The sequence below is a fragment of the Apodemus sylvaticus genome, assembly GCF_947179515.1.
Source record: "Apodemus sylvaticus chromosome Y unlocalized genomic scaffold, mApoSyl1.1 SUPER_Y_unloc_2, whole genome shotgun sequence".
Classification (NCBI taxonomy): Eukaryota; Metazoa; Chordata; class Mammalia; order Rodentia; family Muridae; genus Apodemus; species Apodemus sylvaticus.
In genome coordinates this window covers 596,567-616,627 of record NW_026262996.1, presented here as the reverse complement: position 1 = coordinate 616,627, position 20,061 = coordinate 596,567, and the positions used below count along the sequence as shown (strand labels likewise).

Here is a 20,061-nt window from a genome sequence, read left to right as displayed (position 1 = left end):
AACTCTTCATCAAAAATTCACAGGCGTTTTTGACTCCATAAAGACCCCAAAAATCCCTTCAGCCAATTTATTAAAATAAATTATCAAGTGAGCAAATGAATGGGTAAGTAAAAACTTCCTTTTGATTGTTCACATCAGTTAAAAATCAAGCGCCTGTGACGCTACGGAAACCTACAAAGGTCCCTCTACTCCAGCCGCAAAGGGGGTGGTAGGGGGCGGGGGGGGGGGGGGTTGGAGGGGTGGTAGGGGTGAGCGTCGAGGTTGGGATGGGGTGGGGCTTTTACTGGGGCTGTCCTTGATTTTGCCTGCACTAATAGTTATGAGGTCCATGGCAAATAGCCATTGAAACTTTGTATTTTATTTTTTAGTAAGTTTTCGTCAATTAAATATACAAAGTCCTTAGAGTGACGTCCTCGTAGTGAGGCTACAAGTATGTTTACTGTCCGGTTTTCCAGGCCGGATTCTTAGTCAGCTTTTCATCCGCCATTTTATAGCCCCGCCCATGGGATTGTTCGTTCTGTGACGCGACCGCGGAGGCCGCAGCCACTTCTTTCGTGAGCAAGATGGCGAGCGGCGAAGTCGGAGTCACTCTCGGGCAGCCGCATCTTTCTCGTCAGGATCTTGCCGCTTTGGTGAGATTTTGCTTTCTGAATTGCTAAGTAAAGTGTCCATAGTAGGTAAAGGGTTGGGATTAGGTTGTCCTGGCAATTTTGGAGCGCGAGGAGGGAGGCCGGTGATACCGACTGTATTTCGGACAGTTGGTGACCAAATCGTGGAACTTAGAGGCTATCGCTGAGGCTTTATTAATGTGGCTAACTTTTTTTTTTTTTTTACCACTGACTGTTTCAGAGGTGATTATATGGTAAAGTTTAAACGTTAATCTTTTTATAAATACGTGAAAAATGTTTTTACCTTTGCCGAAGTTCGCGAGGTCTGATGTAGTGAGAGTGAACTGCTGTTGTACGGAGAGTAACGTTCTTTTTTTTAGTTTTCCCGACCGCTAAAATACTTTAAAGTTTTCTGTGAAAATATGCCTTCAACACATCTGTTTCTCTCCGAACTATTCAAAAAATACTTTTAAAAGTAAGATATAGACAGGGAAACCCGGGAAAACTTTTTTTTTTTTTAAAGGAGCAGAAAGGAGGTAGTGTAAACCCATAGGTCTTAGGAAACCGTTGGTCTGTCTTTAAAGGCAGTGGACTTAAAAAAAAACTGTTTCCTTGCAGGATGTTACCAAGTTGACTCCACTTTCACATGAAATTATCAGCAGACAAGCCACAATTAATATAGGTAAGAACAACTGTTAATTAGTACATGGACCTATTCTGTTCTAAAAGTTGATTATGGCAATAGATAATTCTGCATTTTCTTTGAACTTACGAGACTCAAATTGTCCCCAGTTAGAATGCCATACATCTTGTAAAAGTAGTTACCTAAAGAATTCCCATCAAATATTCCAGGAATGATAAGAAACTGACATCCTTAAAACTTGGGCGTTTTTAAGGGAACTATTAGAGGCTAGGATAGACTCTCACTTTGTAATCTTGCTTACCTGAAATTTGCTTTGTAGATTAGGTGGTTCTCTCAGGCTACAGAGATTTGCCTACCTATGCCTCTCAAATGCTGGGATTAAATGCTTGCATATAATTTTAACCAACAGTATAAAAAGTACTCTTCAGTTACATTTCAGAACAGAATTTGTGAAAATGTAAAATTGATTGTGCATTATGTTTGTATAAATGCATAATATAAACTCTCAAAGTACTTGCTTTCATTTTGTGCATAATTTTTGTTGTTTGTAGGCACAATTGGTCATGTTGCTCATGGGAAATCTACAGTTGTAAAAGCCATTTCTGGTGTTCACACTGTCCGATTCAAAAATGAGCTAGAAAGGAATATTACCATAAAACTTGGATATGCTAATGCCAAGGTACGTAATATACTGTGGAAGTATGAACTATTCAAATTAGTGATTATGACAATTGAAAAAAATCAGTATTGTCTTTGAAATTTTCAGATTTATAAGCTTGATGACTCAAGTTGTCCTCGACCAGAATGTTACAGATCTTGTGGAAGTAGTACACCTGATGAGTTTCCTTCAGATATTCCAGGGACCAAAGGAAACTTCAGATTAGTCAGGTGATTATTTCAATGCTTAATGAAGTAATTAGAATTATTAAGAAACTAATGAAAGCTCAGTTTGATACAAATTTCTATTTTAGTAAACTATGAGTAAAAAAAAAACAAAATTGAAATCTTTTTTCTAGGTGATATGACAGTTGCTTAGTAACTTAAATTTTTTTAAGGGCTGGAGATGTTCTGGAGATGCTTCAAGCATCTACAAACCAACTCAGACAAAAAAAAAACACTGCTCTGAATATTGTTTAAAAATCATTTATTCAAATCCCCCAAATTTGTACAAATCTTAAGATTTGCTACATAGGAATGAAGTCATTAGATAAAATTCCCTTTTTCCCAAATATCTTACGTTTTCCTCTCAAAATTGATAGATTTAGCAGTAGACAATAAAACGAATTACAAAGTCATGGATGAAAGTGAAAATTGGGGCCATTGTATGGTGGTAAATGTTTTAATCCTAGTATTTGGGAGGTAAAGGCAGGTAGACCTCTCTGAGTTTGAGGCCAGCCCGGTCTCCGTATTTAGTGAAAATAAATACATCAATTCTTCAAGAAGCTAAAACTGCCAAAGACTATATACAATATGAAAAAGTAGTACGATAGACCTATAACTATTAAATTAATTTAGCTGGACCTGGTATCTGGATATGTAATTTCCATTTTGGTGGAGGCTATTAGTACGTCCATAAGTTTAAACCTTGTAAGCCTCTTATTTTCATTTTGAATTTCTGAAAGCATACCAGTTCTTAGGTATTGCTTTGCAGCAGAATTACTCCCAGTATGATCTAAATCTGTGCATGTGTATATGATTGTGTGGGGGAGGGTCTTCTATATACAAGAATATGGTGATTAGAGGTGGTTATCATGTGTCTTTCTCTTGTGCTCCATTGTAATTTGAGACTGTTATTACTGAACTTAGAGCTTATTATTAGCCTGATGGGGCCAGCAAGTTTCAGAGATCATCCCCTTGCCGCCTCTGTGCTGGAATTAAAGACTAATACTGTAGGTCTTTATATGGGTGCTGGTACCAAGGTCTTCCTGTATGTACAAATACTTTACTTACTAAGCCATTTCTCTAGCATATCAAAAATCTAGAGAGTGTTATCTATTATTGGTTGATTTGAAGACTGATTATTATTTCTCCAATAGACATGTTTCCTTTGTTGATTGTCCTGGTCATGATATTTTGATGGCAACTATGCTGAATGGGGCAGCAGTGATGGATGCAGCTCTTCTGTTGATAGGTAAAGTCAGAATTGGTTAAGTCAAGTCAGTGTAAAGTCTAAGAACTTTTAAGGTTATTAAGGCCCATAAGATGATAAAATGGAAAATTTCCAACGAAAATTAACCAAAAACCCTAATACTAATGAGGTACAAAAAACAAAACAAACAAACAAAAAAACCACTGATAGTGAATAAGCATAGACTTTTCCAGAAGCATGGAACTTGGTTATACTACTAGGCAAATTAATATCACAACCTAGGGAGTATGGTCCTAATTGTGTAAAATAAGTACTTTTTATATAGTACATTGTTATGTTTGTGGTTATTTTTGAATGTAATATTTTTCCATTTTGTTAATAGTTAATGTTTTTGGTTGTTGCTATGTGTTAAAAAGTACTTCAAATCAAAATTTATTCATTGGGACTACAAATATAAAAGTTTCTTTTGTTTAGGAATTTGGCATCTTTGCCGCAAGTCTTTTTCAGGCTTAAGAACAGTATGAACATAAACTTATGTTTGTACAGGGTAAGAACCCATAATACTTAAGAATGTTTGAATCACTTTGATAGACATTAGATGTATGTTAAATATGCTACCAAGAGTTGAAGTTATCTTAAGATTTATGTGCATCAGGATAAGTTTTTAAGACCTCTTGGGTCTTGGTTTCACCTCTGCTGTAGTAACAAGTGGTTTTTTTTATGACAACTTTTTGTTTGTTTGTTTGTTTGTTCATTTGTTTCTTGGGTTGGTTTTTTTGAGACAGGGTTTCTCTGTGTAGTCCTGGCTCTCCTGGAACTCACTCTGTAGACCAGGCTGGCCTCGAACACAAATCTGCCTGCCTCTGCCTCCCAGAGTGCTGGGATTACAGGCGCTGCCGGCACCACCTGGCTAAATGATAACTTCTGTCTTGAGGCATTATATCTTAGAACTGGTCATGAGTAAAACAATTTAAAGTCTATTTTTATTAGAAAATTAAGTCTTAATACTTGGTTTCAATTGTTTAAAACATTTTTTTTCTTTTAAATAAATTTAGCTGGTAATGAATCTTGTCCTCAACCTCAGACTTCTGAACACCTGGCAGCCATTGAAATTATGAAGCTAAAACATATTTTGATTCTGCAAAATAAAATTGATTTGGTGAAAGAAAGTCAGGCTAAAGAACAGTATGAGCAGATACTTGCATTTGTACAGGGTAAGAACCCATAATACTTAAGAATATTTGAGTCACATTGGTAGACATTTAATCTAGTATTTAATGTACCAGATCATCCAAACACAGAATTTATGGTGTTAGTTCACTATCTTTTCATACTTTAGTAAACTGTTACTTGTAAATGTGATATAATGTATTGTTTCTGGATTAGATGTACTCTACTTTTATTTAGTCATATATAAAAGTTTTAAAAGATTTTTTTAGTTTGACTGTAATTGTGAGAAGGGGTGGTTACATGTACCACATTGTGCATGTGAAGCAAGCTGATTCTCTTTCCCACCATGGAGTTGCCCAAGGTTTGAATGCATATCATCAGGTTTTTTTGTTTGTTTTTTTTGTTTTTCCGAGACAGGGTTTTTTTGTGTAGCCCTGGCTGTCCTGGAACTCACTCTGTAGACCAGGCTGGCCTTGAACTCAGAAATCCTCCTGCCTCTCCCTCCCAAGTGCTGGGATTAAAGGCGTGCGCCACCACCGCCCAGCTATCATCAGGTTTTGCAGCAAGTGCTGTTACCCACTGAGCCTATTGACTGCATACAAGTTAGACTTTTTTGTATATGTGTGTGTGTGTGTGTATACAGAGTACATGTGTATATATAAGAGTACAGTGAATGAAAGTATTGTTAGTATTTTTCTTTCATGTCTTTTTGAAGTTTCCATTCTTTTTTTATTAAATAGTTACCAAAGTAGTATCTGACGATGTTTTTTTTCCCTTTATAGAGTATAATAACAGGATTACATTTGGGAGAGAAAAATGTCACATTTTTATATATGTAATATGATTTCTTTTTTTGTTATTTAGTAGGAGGTTAGCTACAAACCCTTTTATTTGGTAAATAATAAATTATGGTCCTCAAATCTCACTATGTTTACTATAGGCCATTTATCAGCCAACTTAACATTTAATGAGTAAATACTGCCAATAGTCTTTGATAAGTAATGCTTGTAATTTTTATCTTGACATTTATAAATGGACAAATTGTGATTTTTGAAAGCTTTTACATTTAGCAGTGTTTCTTTGCTTGTAGTAGGTATATTTAATCACTTTTTTTGGTAGTATGTACTAACATATCTTAACATTTTTCCCTAAAAGGACTTATTGTTTGAAGATGAAAATATATAGAGTCATCATTTCTATTTGTTGGCTAAGATGTAGAGGAGTATATAAGAATATATTTTTAGTATATTTAATAATTTTTAAAAATTTATTTATATTTTATGTGTATTGCTATTTTGCCTGCATCCATGTCTGTGTAAGGGTGTCAGATCTTAGAGTTATGAGCCTGCATGTGGAAACTGGCAATTGAACCTGCTTTCTCTGGAAGTGCAGTCAGTGCGCTCAAACCCCAAGCCATTTCTCCTGCTCAGCCATCTCTCCTGCCCTAATTAATTGTTTTATGAAGCACATAAATATGTCTGAATTTTGCCATGTAGGTACAGTAGCTGAAGGAGCTCCTATTATTCCAATTTCTGCTCAGTTAAAATACAATATTGAAGTTGTATGTGAGTATATAGTAAAGAAAATTCCAGTACCTCTAAGAGACTTTACTTCAGAACCCCGACTTATTGGTAAGGACTTCACCTTTTGGCCTTTGATTGTGTTTTTTTGTTGTTGGTTTTTGTTCTGTTTTTCTTAATACATTCATTTCTCTTCAGTATTTGTTTGTTCAAGGACTAATTCTCCTCTCTCTTGGCCAGTTATTCGGTCTTTTGATGTTAACAAACCTGGCTGTGAAGTTGATGACCTTAAAGGGGGTGTAGCTGGTGGTAGTATTTTAAAAGGCGTTTTAAAGGTAAATTGTATTCTAAACTTTTTATTGTAACTCCCATTTCCCATAATGTAAGTTAAAATCTATAGGTTTTTCTTTTTTTAAGGAAATTTTTATTGTATATTGTGGTTTTTATTTTTAGGAATTTTTAAAGGATATTTTTGTATTTATGAATGTTCGTATGTATACGTATATATGTATACCATATATGTACCTGGTGCCAGAAGAGGTTGAATTCCTCTGGAATTTGAGTTAGTCTGTTATGGGCTGCCATGAAAATTGTGGGAACCAAATTCTGGTCCTCTGCAAGAGCAGTAAAATAATCTGGTTTTTCTGTGTAGCCCTGGCTGTCCTAGAACCCAGAGACTTGCCTGCCTCTGCCTCTCAGTTGTTGGGATTAAAGGCTTGTGTCATCAATACCACCACTAGGCAAACAGTGAGGACTTTTAACCACTGTCTGGTCTCATGTATTGTCTTTTAAAAGTTGGAGTCTGTATTTTGATAGTTTCGTTATAAGTAGTTGTGGAAATTGAGTTGTAATTTTAAACAACTGTTCATGTTTTTTTTGTTGTTGTTGTTTTTTATTTGTTTGTTTGTTTGTTTGTTTTTGAGACAGGGTTTCTCTGTGTAGCCCTGGCTGTCCTAGAACTCACTCTGTAGACCAGGCTGGCCTAGAACTCAGAAATCCGCCTGCCTCTGCCTCCCAGAGTGCTGGGATTACAGGCGTGCGCCACCACCACCCAGCTTCATGTTTATTTTATTTTATTATTTTTAGAATTAAAAAATATTCTTGTAAATGGAGTAGATAATAATTTAGTAATCTGCCTTTTGGTACATTTTACATTAAAAAGCCATTGCCGATTTCAAGCATGTCATTTATTTGTTTCTTTGTTTTAGGTGGGCCAAGAGATAGAAGTGAGACCTGGTATTGTTTCTAAAGATGGAGAAGGGAAGCTTATGTGTAAACCAATCTTTTCCAAGATTGTATCACTTTTTGCAGAACACAATGATCTTCAGTATGCTGCTCCAGGTGGTCTTATTGGTAAGAATTTTACTCTCACTGATAAATATTTTTTTTCTTGGCTTTTTGGTTACTCTCATGGAGGATGGGGATGTATTCAAAAGGCTATTTGTACATATAATTAGTCTTATTCAGTATGAAAAAGTGTGACAAGCAAATGAATACTTGGTTAAGTTTTTGGTTGTATAATATATGATGTATGAATATGAGTATATTTATAAAGCAAAAGGCATTCTGATTATGTATGGGTTGACTTTTCTAGTCTGTGGGTGTATATATAATATATGTTTGTGATATGAATAAAAGTGCTTTGGCATGCATATAAAAATCAGAAGATAGCCTTAGGTGTTGGTCTTTAACTTTCATGTTGTTTGAGACAGATGAGTTGGTTCACAAGCTTCTGGGGATTCTATCTCTGACTTTCATTTTGAAATAGCAGTACTATCATGACAGATGTTTACTACTGTTCCCAGCATGACATGTGTTCTGGAGTTCTCAAGTTTGCATAGCATCTCCTCTGCCCACATAGTATAATTTTTTAGCAATAGCAAATGTAATGGCTTAGCAATTAAAATGTATTGCTATGCTTTTAATTTTTTGAATTGGCTTATCCCATATAGTCAGGGTTTTAAAGGTATGAGTATTTCTTTGCATGTATTTATATGTACCACATGTCTGCTTGATACCTTCAAAGGCCAGTAGAGGGCTTTGGATTACTATCTTTTTCCTTTAAAGTAGTGCCTTTCTTTAAATTTAATAAAAAAAAAAATTATAGACAACAGAAAGATGCTTTATCTTTGTTGTATGTTTTAATCTATTTAGCTTATATCTTTTTTGGTTTGCAGTGTTAGTATTATTGAAAAGATTGTAGGTTGCAATTTTTTTTGGTTTTGTATTGTGTTTAAATTTATTATAGCTTTATTTGTGTTTCTTCTATATTGTCTTTTCTTTGTTTACTTCAGTCCTTTTTTTTTGTTTTGTTTTGTTTTGTTTTGTTTTGTTTTTTGGTTTTTTGGTTTTTTTGGATTTGTTTTTTCGAGACAGGGTTCTCTGTGTAGCTCTCCTGGAACTCAGAAGTCCTCCTGCCTCTGCCTCCCACGTGCTGGGATTACAGGCATGCGCTACCACTGCCCAGCGATAAAAGTTTTTAAATGTTTTGTGGAAAGTTTTTTTCCTCCCCTTCAACTAGTTTTGCTGGATATATTACTTTAGGCGGCTGTTTTAGTGTTTTAGGACTTGGAGTGCATTGCTCCAGGTTTTCAAAGTTTCCTTTAACAAATCAACTGATATTCTGATATGTTTTCCTTGAATATGACTTTAATTCTCTTGCAGCTATCAATATACTTTCTTTGAATATATATTTTTGTGTTTTAGCTGATTTGCCAGAGAATTTTCTTTTAAGTCTTCTCTATTTAGTGTTGCTTATATTTGAATGTGGCTTTACATGGTTTGGGAAATTTTTCATTTGTGGTCTCCTTGAATATATGGTTTATGCTGCTGACCTGGATTTGTGTATATAGACAATATAGAAGAACACAAATAGATTCTTTCACATCTATTCTTTATTACCAGGGTTTGTTATTTTTGCATTTCCTACATGTTCTTGTGTTTTAATTTTTCTTGCCATATTCTTTGCTTATTTTGTTTAGATTCTCTACTTTATTGATGATTTTTGTTTGTATCATCAGGTCTAGGCATGGAGGGGAGGGTGAGGGTGTATGTGTATTCGCGCATGTGCATGTGTATGCGGGCCAAAGGGAATGAAGTTTTCCTAGTGTCAGGAAGGCTCATAAGGCTGGGCTGTCATACAATGTGTAGGATGAGACCAATCCTAGGGGAGTAGGAGTACTGGAGATTGGTTAGATTGGAAATACAAGGAGAGGGTGCAGTTTGGGCTATAAACATTGGAAGAAGATTCAAGAAGATTATGATAGAACAAATTCATAGGGTGTAGGTTCTAGACAGGACCTAGAGGTTGTATCTGACATTTGCAACAATATAGTAGGAAGGGTAAGAGTACAGTTAGCCTGTCTGCCTGTATGCTGTGGCTATGGGGTTCTCTGGTAGGAAGTTGGGCTTGAGACTACTTTGAGTCCCAGAGGAAAGGAGATGAGTTGGTGAGAAGGTGTGTGCTGAGATATATGGTAAAAGAACTAGAGGAACTTAAGGAGTGCAGGTAGTCTACTTGGGTCAGTACCATATGTGATAGCTTTGGATTTACTGATAGAAAGTGAGTTTGAAATCTACAGGGGTACTAAAGGAGTCAGTTTTAGAGATCTTTGGAGATATTTAGTTTTGTTTAGGTAAACAAAAATGTATTTACTACTATGTATGATGTATGCTATTCTGTGTAGATTTAATGCTTCAGTTTTTCATGAATTTTAAGCAAATAAAATACAAAACTGAATACATCTACATTTTATTAGGAGTTGGAACAAAAATTGACCCAACATTATGCCGAGCAGATAGAATGGTTGGGCAGGTCCTTGGTGCTGTTGGAGCATTACCTGAGATATTCACAGAATTAGAAATTTCCTACTTCCTACTAAGACGGCTCCTAGGTGTACGTACAGAAGGAGACAAAAAAGCAGCAAAAGTAAGTTCATTTTTATAGTAACTGTTTCAAAGCTATGAAATAGTTTATCTAGTGTTTCAGTCTCTTTTAGTTAAAATGGAATTGCTAAAGAAGTAAATAAATTGGAACTTTCTATAAGGTAATCATTCAATATAAAAGTAACTTTTTACTTCTTAAGTTTTACATTTTTTAAAATTTTATTATTTTGTATGGTATATGCATTGCCATGACAGATTTGTGGAGGTCATATATCAACTTTGTAGAGTTTGTATACTGTTTAGGTAGGTTCTCAAAAGTGCCACAGCAAAGTACCCTTGTCCATTGAAACACTTCATTAGTTCTAAATTACAAAAACAGAAGGGGTTCTGAGGGTGGTATCCTAGAACATAAAAGTACTTGTCATGCAGCATTAGGAACTAGACTTTGGATCTCTACCACCAATGTAAAAGCCAAGTAAAGATGACATCTGATGTCATCCTATGTCCTCCCCCCATGAACATAAATGAACATAAATGAATCCATAACACATACTTTCAAAAACAAAAAGAGAGAAAAGTATACATGTTGCTTATGCAGAGATTTACTTGACAGATATTAAAAACTTTAAAACTTTTTTAACAAGTGCAGAGAAAAAAAATTTTTTTTTTTTTTGGCTCTTTTGGTTTTTTAGATTTGGTTTTTTTCGAGACAGGGTTTCTCTGTGTAGCCCTGGCTGTCCTGGAACTCACTCTGTAGACCAGGCTGGCCTCGAACTCAGAAATCCTCCTGCCTCTGCCTCCCAAAGTGCTGGGATTACAGGCGTGCGCCACCACTGCCCTGCCAGAGAGATTTGTAATTAGAAATGATAATTACCAAAAACTTATTGGTGTTCAGATGTTATCCCTGACAATTTAGCTTAGTTCTTTGCTTTATTTAGAGAAAACTGCAGAAAGGCTAGCAAAATGGCTGAGTGGATAAATAAAGGCCATTGCTGCCAACTAATAACCTGAGTTTCCTGACTTCAGTCCTAGGATACGGGAGAAAATAGAGAACCAACTTCTACAAGTTGTTTTCTGACTTTCCACATATGCATTGTGGTTCTGTGCCTACAACTTGCACATGTTGGACACAAACACATTAAGTTGTTTTTAAAAAGTGACACACCCTAACTTATAAAGTGTTTACAAGACAATACTGGAGCCAGAGTGATGTTTTAGAATGCTTACTGTTCTTGGGAAGAACCTTAGTTCTGTTCCCAGTACTCACTTTATGGCTTATAATTCCCTGTATGTATATAGTGCACATACCTACATAAAAGTAAGCCAAAACATAAAAAAGTAAATAAACATTTTTAAAGCTATGGAGATTTCCCTTAAAAAGCATTTTTTAAATTGAATGTGTATGTGTGTTTTGCCTATATTTATGTATCTATACTATAGTGTTCCTGGTGCATGAAGATCCCAGAAGGTGGCACCAGGTAGCAGAAGGTTACAAACTGGTACTAATGAAATTGTGGTGCTGGTGCTGGGAATTAAACCTGTTTTGTAGAAGAACAGCTATTGATTTTAACTGCTAAGCCATCTGTTCAGTCTTGGTTTTTGTTGTTGCTGTTTTGTTTTGTTTTTGTTTTTTGACACAGGGTTTCTCTGGCTGTCCTGTAACTAACTCACTCTGTGGACCAGGCTGTCCTCGAATTCAGAAATCTGCCTGCCTCTGCTGGGATTAAAGGTGTGCACCACTACTGCCTGACCTCTTTTAGTAGTCTAAAGGACAAAAATCAGTTAAAATTTTGCATTTCTAATATTAAGTTGTTTTTATTTGCTTTGGAGTGTGATGATTAAAACCTTGATAGGCAAGGAAGTACCGCTGTATTAGTTACTTTTATATTGCTGTAGTAGAACACCATGACCAAGAGAAGTTGTAGAAAGAGTTTGTTTATCATTGTAGTGGCTTAGTCTGTGATGGTGAAGTCAAGGAATCATGGTAGGAATAGATACTGAGGATTCAGACCTTGAACTGCAGGTATGAAACAGAAAACTGGGAATGGCATGTAGCATTGAAACCTAAACTCCACACTCCCAATAACATACTACTTTAAGCAAGAACACGTTTTACTCCTTTATTATATGTTTGCAGTGTATTTGCAGATGTTAATGAAGGCCAAAAGAGGATTCAGAGCCCTTTGATTTGGGGTAAAGGTGACCTTTTGGGGGTACTAGGACTTGAGCTAGAATCCTTTTAATGCAGACTTCTTACTGTGCCTCTTTGCTGATGTTGTTGCCAAGGATTGAATCCAGAGCTAGATATATTATTTATCCACTCTCACATGACATTTTATGAGACAAAGACTTTAAAAATGTTGATCTGACCTTGAATATTATGCTTTTGTTAACAGAACTCTGAGAATAGCTCTGGCAGCTAATACTTCATGCAGCTCATAATTGTTCACAAAATACCTGGGGTCTGAACAGTTTAAATTGTATCCGTGGATTTAAACTATTAGAATCTACTTAATATTTTTATGCCACTATGCCCTTAAGGAAAATGTGTAATGTTTTTTAGAATTTTGACCTGTTTTCTGGTTAGTAGTATAATTGGTAATGTATTTTTAGAAGTAGACTAAATTAGTGTCTTAGATTTAAGTTAGGGTCAGTACCAGGCAGACTAGAATATATACTGTAGTATAGATTAGCTTCCAAATACTGTCAGTCTTTGTGTTTCACCTTAAATTACAATTTAGGATGCCAAGCTGTGATGGATCTTTCATAGTCATAGAATATTATATAGATCTTTGATAGTGTACAACTTTACATCAAATTTTATGGTAATGAAATTTTTCACAGTTTAGTTCTTTTCATCATACAATTGTCAGTTGTTTTGTCAATAAATTATCTTTTTGCCATTGTCTAGTATGTTTCTAGTTTATTTTGGTAAACTTTAAGTTAATTTTATTTTTTTTAATAATTTTCCTAGGTTCAAAAACTATCCAAGAATGAAGTACTCATGGTAAACATAGGATCCTTGTCTACAGGAGGGAGAGTTAGTGCAGTCAAGGCAGATTTGGGTAAAATTGTTCTCACCAATCCTGTGTGCACAGAAGTAGGAGAAAAAATTGCTCTTAGCCGAAGAGTTGAGAAACACTGGCGGTAAGTTCTTCAGTTTTATTACTGTTCAATTAACAAAAAAATCAAAAACCAGCCTATATATTTTCATGTGGGATTTAGCAGGTTTTTTGTTGTTGTTTTTTTTTTTTTTTTTTTTTATTAAACCTTTGGTCTTACATTGTCTAAGTACTGTACTAAGCAACATCTGTAGCCATCTTTTTACTTTTTATTTTGGCACAGGTTTTGAAATCTAGTCTAGAATTTGTGATCCTCTTCTGCCTCCTTCACTATCACACATAGCTTTAACATCATTCAGTTTTATAGCTTTAATTTTTAGCTGTATGTTTATTTATAGTGTTAAAACTGTGTAAGCCATTTTAAATTGTATAGTTTATTGGTAATGAATCTATTCATGTTATTTACTGTACTCTAATCATTCTTTATAAAGTCTCAAAAACAAATATTAGCAAACATAACTGAAAGTTAAAATTTTAGTTCTGTCTTTGTTATGCATTAGTTGGAGTGCCCTAGTTGCTTTTTTTTTTTTTTTTTTTTTTTTTTTTAATATTTATTTATTTATTGTATGTAAGTACACTGTAGCTGTCTTCAGACGCCAGAAGAAGGTGTCAGATCTCTTTACGGATGGTTGTGAGCCACCATGTGGATGCTGGGATTTGAACTCATGACCTTTGGAAGAGCAGTCGGTGCTCTTACCAGCTGAGCCATCTCTCCAGCCCCCTAGTTGCTTTTTACAAGTTATATAATTTAGTTTTTTTCTATTATTTTTCTTGGTGTAGGGTTCTTGAGATTTATCTGTTTATAGTATGTATCAGAATTACTATTGAATATGTAACCAATGAGTTTTTCCCACCTAGCAGCAGACATGGGCTGCTTCCATTTATGGCCTGTATTCGTAAAGCTGTGAATGTTACTCTATTTCTTGCAAAACTACACTTTCAGTTATTTAGGTTAGCATAAAAGTAGTGGTTTATATGTGTGTATATTTAATGTATATGTAGACCTTGATTTCTTAAGAAACAAAACCAGCTAGTGTTAAAAAGAAATTGAGAGTTACAATTGATTTTTTTTTCTGACTTACATATTCTAGATTATTGTTTCTTTTAATATATCTTTTGTGTTTTAATCTCTCATTTTTACTTTAGTGGGTTTTTGTTTGTTTGTTTTCAATACTTATTTAGTATTTGTGGAGGAAGGACAGCATCCCTATGGAAAGCAAGGGAACATTTCTGGGATATCAAACTCAGGTCAGGTTTAGTAGTAATGGCCTTTATCTGCTGAGTTATCTCAATAGCTTTACTGAAATTTCTCTTAAACAAGCAAATAACTTTAACCAAATTGCTGCAGATTGCTATCTTCTAAACATCAGAATACTCATTTTGTTCTCATTGCCCACTGGCTTTCCTCTAAAGCACTCCTATTGGCTGGTTCCCTTTTCCCAGTTAGTCATATCATGCATTATATTACATATGCTCCATTGCCCTCTGTTTTTTGCTTACTTAAGGACTTTTCCTCTTTTATAACCACCTTACCAGTTTTACAGTTTTAAATTACATACATAAAATTAATGTTTATGTATTTCTATCTTTTAAGAGCTGCAATATTGATCTATATCATGTTTGTAATTGTCTTTTCTTGTTGAATTGTTACACAACGCATTTATTATAATAGTTTAATACTTTATTTATTTGTTTGTTTGTTTGTTTATTATATGTAAATACACTCCAGAAGAGGGAGTCAGGTCTCAAAGAGCAGTTAGTGCTCTTAACCACAGAGCCCTTCTCTCCAGCCCAATAGTTTGTTTGTTTCTTTCTTTTTTCTTTTTTTTTTGGTTTTTGGTTTTTGGTTTTTTTCGAGACAGGGTTTCTCTGTGTACCCCAGGCTGTTCCAGAACTCACTCTGTAGACCAGGCTGGCCTTGAACGTAGAAATCCACCTCCCAAGTGCTGGGATTACAGGCGTGCGCCACCACCGCCCAGCTTGATACTTTAATAATATGAAAAAACAGCTACCCATGTCTCTTAAGTGCACTTAAAGGACATCTATTTTCCCATGATTTGATTTGTGCATTTTTAGATTTAAATTTGACTCTCTTAGGAAGGAGAAAAACAAACAAAAAATACTAGTATTAATATTGTGGTGGTGTCATTTATGTTCTCTATATGTACAAGTTTTCCCTTACAATTTCTTTCTTTCTTTCTTTCTTTTTTTTTTTTTTTGATGGGGCCTTATTACATTTTTAAAAAAAATAGTTAGTTAGTAGTGCTGAGCCCTGCCATGGATTTCAGAAGTGGAATTCATGTCATCAGCTTTGTCTTATAAGAGTTTTAACTTTTCTGTAGATAGTTGTAATTTGCTTGTATATCTGTTTATTTAACAGACATCTAATTATAGTTTTTGTATACGACATCTTAAAACTGTAAAACATTAAAATGAAAGCTTTTTAGGAGTTGAAGGGTGTAGCTTTGTCACAATTCTTTTGCATATTGATCTAGTCTTCCACCTTGTTGAGATAGGGTTTCTCTCATTTTGCTGCTGTGTTGTTTAGTTTCACATTAGTTGGCCTAGGAATTTCTAACCAATTTTTCTGGCTCTTACTTTCTTTAATTATTTTTATTTTATATGTGCGAGTAGTTTGCCTGTATGGTTGCTTACTATATGCATGAGCAGAGGGTAGAAGACAGAATCTGATTTTCCAAAGTTATAGATAGTAATCTAATCTAGAGAACCATCTAGTTTTAGTTGAGGAGGTCCAGTCATAATAGACCTCTATTGCTTTCATTTACTGGGAACCTTTCAAGTCACTCCTTTTTTATTTTATATGTATGAATAAAATTTATTTTCATTTTGTGTATAGGTGTTTTGTCTCCATGTATGTCTGTGCATGATATTGTATACAGTGCCTTCAGGAGAGAATATTAGATATTCTAGGGCTCGAGTTACAGAAGGTTGTGCTTATCATGCAAATGAGAAATAGAACCCTGGTCTTCTACAACAGAATCCAGTGCTTTTAGTCGTTGTGCCTTTTTTTCACCTCTAAATTTTTATTTTTGAAAGATAGTTTTATCAGATAGTGAATTCAGTTTGCTAGGATTTTGTTTTTCTTTCAATGCTTACTTTATTTTTACCCTACTTCCAGAATGGTTTCTGGTTTCCAGAATGGCTTTAAATAGGAATAAAGAATAATGTCTGCAGATATATAGTCTTCTCTTCCTAGCTTTTTAAAATATTTTTATTTTCCCAGGAGCTTTGCTTTGTTTTTTGAACCTAGACAACCTGTAATCAATGTCTCAGATACAGAATTTCTTGCAGGTTTGTTTTTGTTGTTTTGTTTTGTTTTAGTTTTAGTTTTTTTAAATCTCACAGCTTCTGGCACAATTCCTAGGTCAGGCAAGATAGAATTAGTTCTTTTGGTAACTTATAAGTCAAAACTTTGAAAATAAGTTTCATCCTTCTTACATCATTCAAAACCTGCAATTTGGTTGACATTAACTATATAGCTCTACATCGAGGGTTGGAGTTCACTTAGAAAAGTAAGAACCTTGACATTTCCTATAATTTTGAGAATAGAGTTTGTAAATTTTACTTATTTATCTATCTGACTGTCTATCTGACTGTCTATCTGTCTGTCTGCCTGTCTGTCTATCTTTGACAATTTGGCTTGGTTGTCAAGGATCTTTATCTTTTAGTTTTCTACTAAACTAGTTTAGTCAGTATGCTTTTAGGTATTTGGTATTTATATAGAGGCAGCAAATTCCTCCTGAAGCTTTCATATTGTTGATTTTTTCTCCTTTAATAAATAGTCTTTCAATTGCAGTCTTGAAAACTACTTAACTCTTGACTAAATGAGAAGTCGAACATCAAAAAGAGCAAACTTTAAAAGATAAAAGCAAAGATTCCCTGACATGGAATCTTTTTCATGATTTGATCATTAAAAACACATGCAGGAAGGAAGGAAGGAAAGGAGAGAGGGAATAGTGGACAAAAGAGAAGCCAGGTTTTTGGGGAGGGGCATTAATGAAAATTTACTGTTTTTTTTTTGTTTGTTTGTTTTTGTTTTTTTTTTTTTTGTTTTTGGTTTTTTGGATTTGGTAGAGACAGGGTTTCTTGGTGTAACCCTGGCTGTCCTGGAACTCACTCTGTGAACCAGGCTGGCCACGAACTCAGAAATCCACCTGCCTCTGCCTCCCAAGTGCTGGGATTATAGGCATGTGCCACCACCGCCCAGCACTTAATTTTATTTAAAACCATTATCATGTATCTGTTGAGATGCAGACAAGTTTTGTAAAGCACTTACTTTCAGGAGAAAATTAGGGTTTTTATTTTATGTATTTCTTTTTAGTCTACTGACCTAATCCCAGTACTAGGGAGGCATTGTCATGAGGGTCTCTAAGTTCCAAGACAGGACTACATAAAGATTCTCTGTCTCAAAATAAAATAAAGTAAAATAAAATAAAAGCTACCATATTTTCATTAATTAGTGTGCTTCTCAGAGAATTTGGGTCACCCATACACACTTTTTTGTATAGGTAGGCATATCACTCTGGAAGAATATTTACACTCTGGAAAAATATTTACATCTGAGTTCTAGAACTGTATTTTTTTTTTTTCCTTTGTTGCTGAAGACTTGAACCCAGGGCTATGTAACTGCTTTGTTACTCAACAGTATACTTTGCTTCCTTTCACTTAAAAAAGAGGGCAGGGAGATAGCTGGAAAGGAGGCTTGGTGATTACAAACAATGGCTGCTTTAGAAGACTCAAGTTCCATTCCCAGAACTTACTTAGTGGCAGGTAATTGTAACTAGTTGGAGGGTGTCCAACATTTTCTTCAGGCACTGCCCAAACCTGGTAACCAGACATAGATACACACATACATGTCAATAAAAATAAGTAAATTGTTCATGTTAACTGGAACTCTGTAAGGCTATAGTATCAAAGGAAATTTCTTTATAGAGAAGTGAGAGCTTGCTTGAACATTTGTAATATTATTATAACATTTATAAAAGTAAGTAAAACTGTTGTAAAGTGATTATGTGATAATGCTGATGAAATGGATTTAAATACATGATTTCTTCTATTTTAATTTTGCAGTTTAATTGGTTGGGGCCAGATAAGAAGAGGTGTGACTATCAAGCCAACAATTGATGATGAATGAGATGGTACATTTGGATGGAACCAGGATTTTTTTTCATGACAGTCTTAGAGATATTTGCAAATCTAAAAAGTAGGCAATCTAAAGAAAGAAATTAATTTCACAGCTTATTTCATTAGTAAAAACTGTCAGGTTATTTTCATTTTCAGTAGAAAAAAATTGATGTCTAAAAAAATGACAACTTCTTGATACGTTTCATCTGCAGTTCAACAAATAGTATTATCATTGTTAACAACTGTTGCTATGTACCATTGAACTTAGAGTAAAGAAAGTTTTTCTTGTGCTTGAAGGATTGTTACATTAATAAAAACTTGAAGGCTGGATTGAATTTTGCCTCATATTTTACATTGCTTGAAACTTAACAAATTGTTCAAAAATTGTCTGTGTTAAAATGATCTGGCCCTGGGCTTTTTCTTTTTTTCATAGTAAGAACACATTTACTAACGGATGGAAAACCAGGACCTTTATTTAGCAAGCATTAGGAAATGTTGGACTGGTGAGATGGTTCAGTGGTTAAGATCACTGACTATTCTTCCAAAGTCATGAGTTCAAATCTCAGCAACCATATGGTGGCTCACAACCATCTGTAATGAGATATGACACTCTTTTCTGGAGTGTCTGAAGACAGCTAGTGTATTTAGATATAATAACTAAATAAATCTTTTAAAAAATAAGAAATGTGAAGAAGAAAAAATACAGATGCTCAGAACCCATCCAAAATATGGTGTCAGGCAAGAACTGTATGATTAAAATTTTAACAAGTCCCCAAATATAAAGCTGATCCACAATAATTTGAGGATGCATTCATTGTACCTCAACAAGTGAACTGCAGGAGATGCAGACCTAGCAGAGGAAGGTTCAAAGATAAAACTAGAACAGTCCTTAAAGGACCTGTAAGGTGTCGAGGATAAGGAAAAATTTCCGTGTGTCCTGAGGGCTTCCTAACTGCTAGCTGCTTTTTTGCATATTACCTTATTTATGATAAGATTCTTTCTTTTTTTTTTTTTAATTTTTTTTATTCGATATAATTTATTTACATTTCAAATGATTTCCCCTTTTCTAGCCCCCCCACTCCCCGAAAGTCCCATAAGCCCCCTTCTCTTCCCCTGTCCTCCCTCCCACCCCTTCCCACTTCCCTGTTCTGGTTTTGCCAAATACTGTTTCACTGAGTCTTTCCAGAACAAGGGGCCACTCTTCCTTTCTTCTTGTACCTCATTTGATGTGTAGAGTATGTTTTGGGTATTCCAGTTTTCTAGGTTAATATCCACCTATTAGTGAGTGCATACCATGAGTCACCTTTTGAGTCTGGGTTACCTCACTTAGTATGATGTTCTCTAGCTCCATCCATTTGCCTAAGAATTTCATGAATTCATTGTTTCTAATGGCTGAATAGTACTCCATTGTATAGATATACCACATTTTTTGCATCCACTCTTCTGTTGAGGGATACCTGGGTTCTTTCCAGCATCTGGCAATTATAAATAGGGCTGCTATGAACATAGTAGAGCATGTATCCTTATTGCATGGTGGGGAATCCTCTGGGTATATGCCCAGGAGTGGTATAGCAGGATCTTCTGGAAGTGAGGTGCCCAGTTTTCGGAGGAACCACCAGACTGATTTCCAGAGTGGCTGTACCAATTTGCAGCCCCACCAGCAGTGGAGGAGTGTTCCTCTTTCTTCACACCCTCTCCAACACCTGCTGTCTCCTGAATTTTTAATCTTAGCCATTCTGACTGGTGTAAGATGAAATCTTAGGGTTGTTTTGATTTGCATTTCCCTAATGACTAATGAAGTTGAGCATTTTTTAAGCTGCTTCTCCGCCATCCGAAGTTCTTCAGGTGAGAATTCTTTGTTTAACTCTGTACCCCATTT

The 20,061-nt window shown here is 35.1% G+C and overlaps 1 protein-coding gene across 2 annotated transcripts; it reads left to right on the top strand.

Moving 5' to 3' along the window:
* The first annotated feature begins 519 nt into the window (after positions 1-519).
* On the top strand, positions 520-18,517 carry LOC127676084 (eukaryotic translation initiation factor 2 subunit 3, Y-linked). Of its 2 annotated transcripts, XM_052172003.1 has the most exons (12): positions 520-632; positions 1,227-1,290; positions 1,803-1,930; positions 2,018-2,139; positions 3,288-3,382; positions 4,396-4,554; positions 6,007-6,141; positions 6,271-6,365; positions 7,239-7,383; positions 9,789-9,958; positions 12,890-13,062; positions 18,129-18,517. In XM_052172003.1, the coding sequence occupies exons 1-12, from the start codon at positions 564-566 to the stop codon at positions 18,190-18,192; spliced, it is 1,419 nt and encodes a 472-aa protein (XP_052027963.1). In that variant the 5' UTR covers positions 520-563; the 3' UTR covers positions 18,193-18,517. The 2 variants fall into 2 exon arrangements, with proteins under 2 accessions (XP_052027963.1, XP_052027964.1); XM_052172004.1 differs by lacking the exon at positions 4,396-4,554.
* The last annotated feature ends 1,544 nt before the right edge of the window (positions 18,518-20,061 follow it).

What these genes read in the sequence shown, in the direction of transcription:
- LOC127676084 (XM_052172003.1), top strand. Translation starts at nt 564, where the DNA reads ATGGCGAGCGGCGAAGTCGGAGTCACTCTCGGGCAGCCGCATCTTTCT. An exon ending in TTGGATATGCTAATGCCAAG is followed by an intron (nt 1,931 to 2,017) that starts GTACGTAATATA and finishes TGAAATTTTCAG; the next exon opens with ATTTATAAGCTTGATGACTC. An exon ending in TTCAGAACCCCGACTTATTG is followed by an intron (nt 6,142 to 6,270) that starts GTAAGGACTTCA and finishes TCTCTTGGCCAG; the next exon opens with TTATTCGGTCTTTTGATGTT.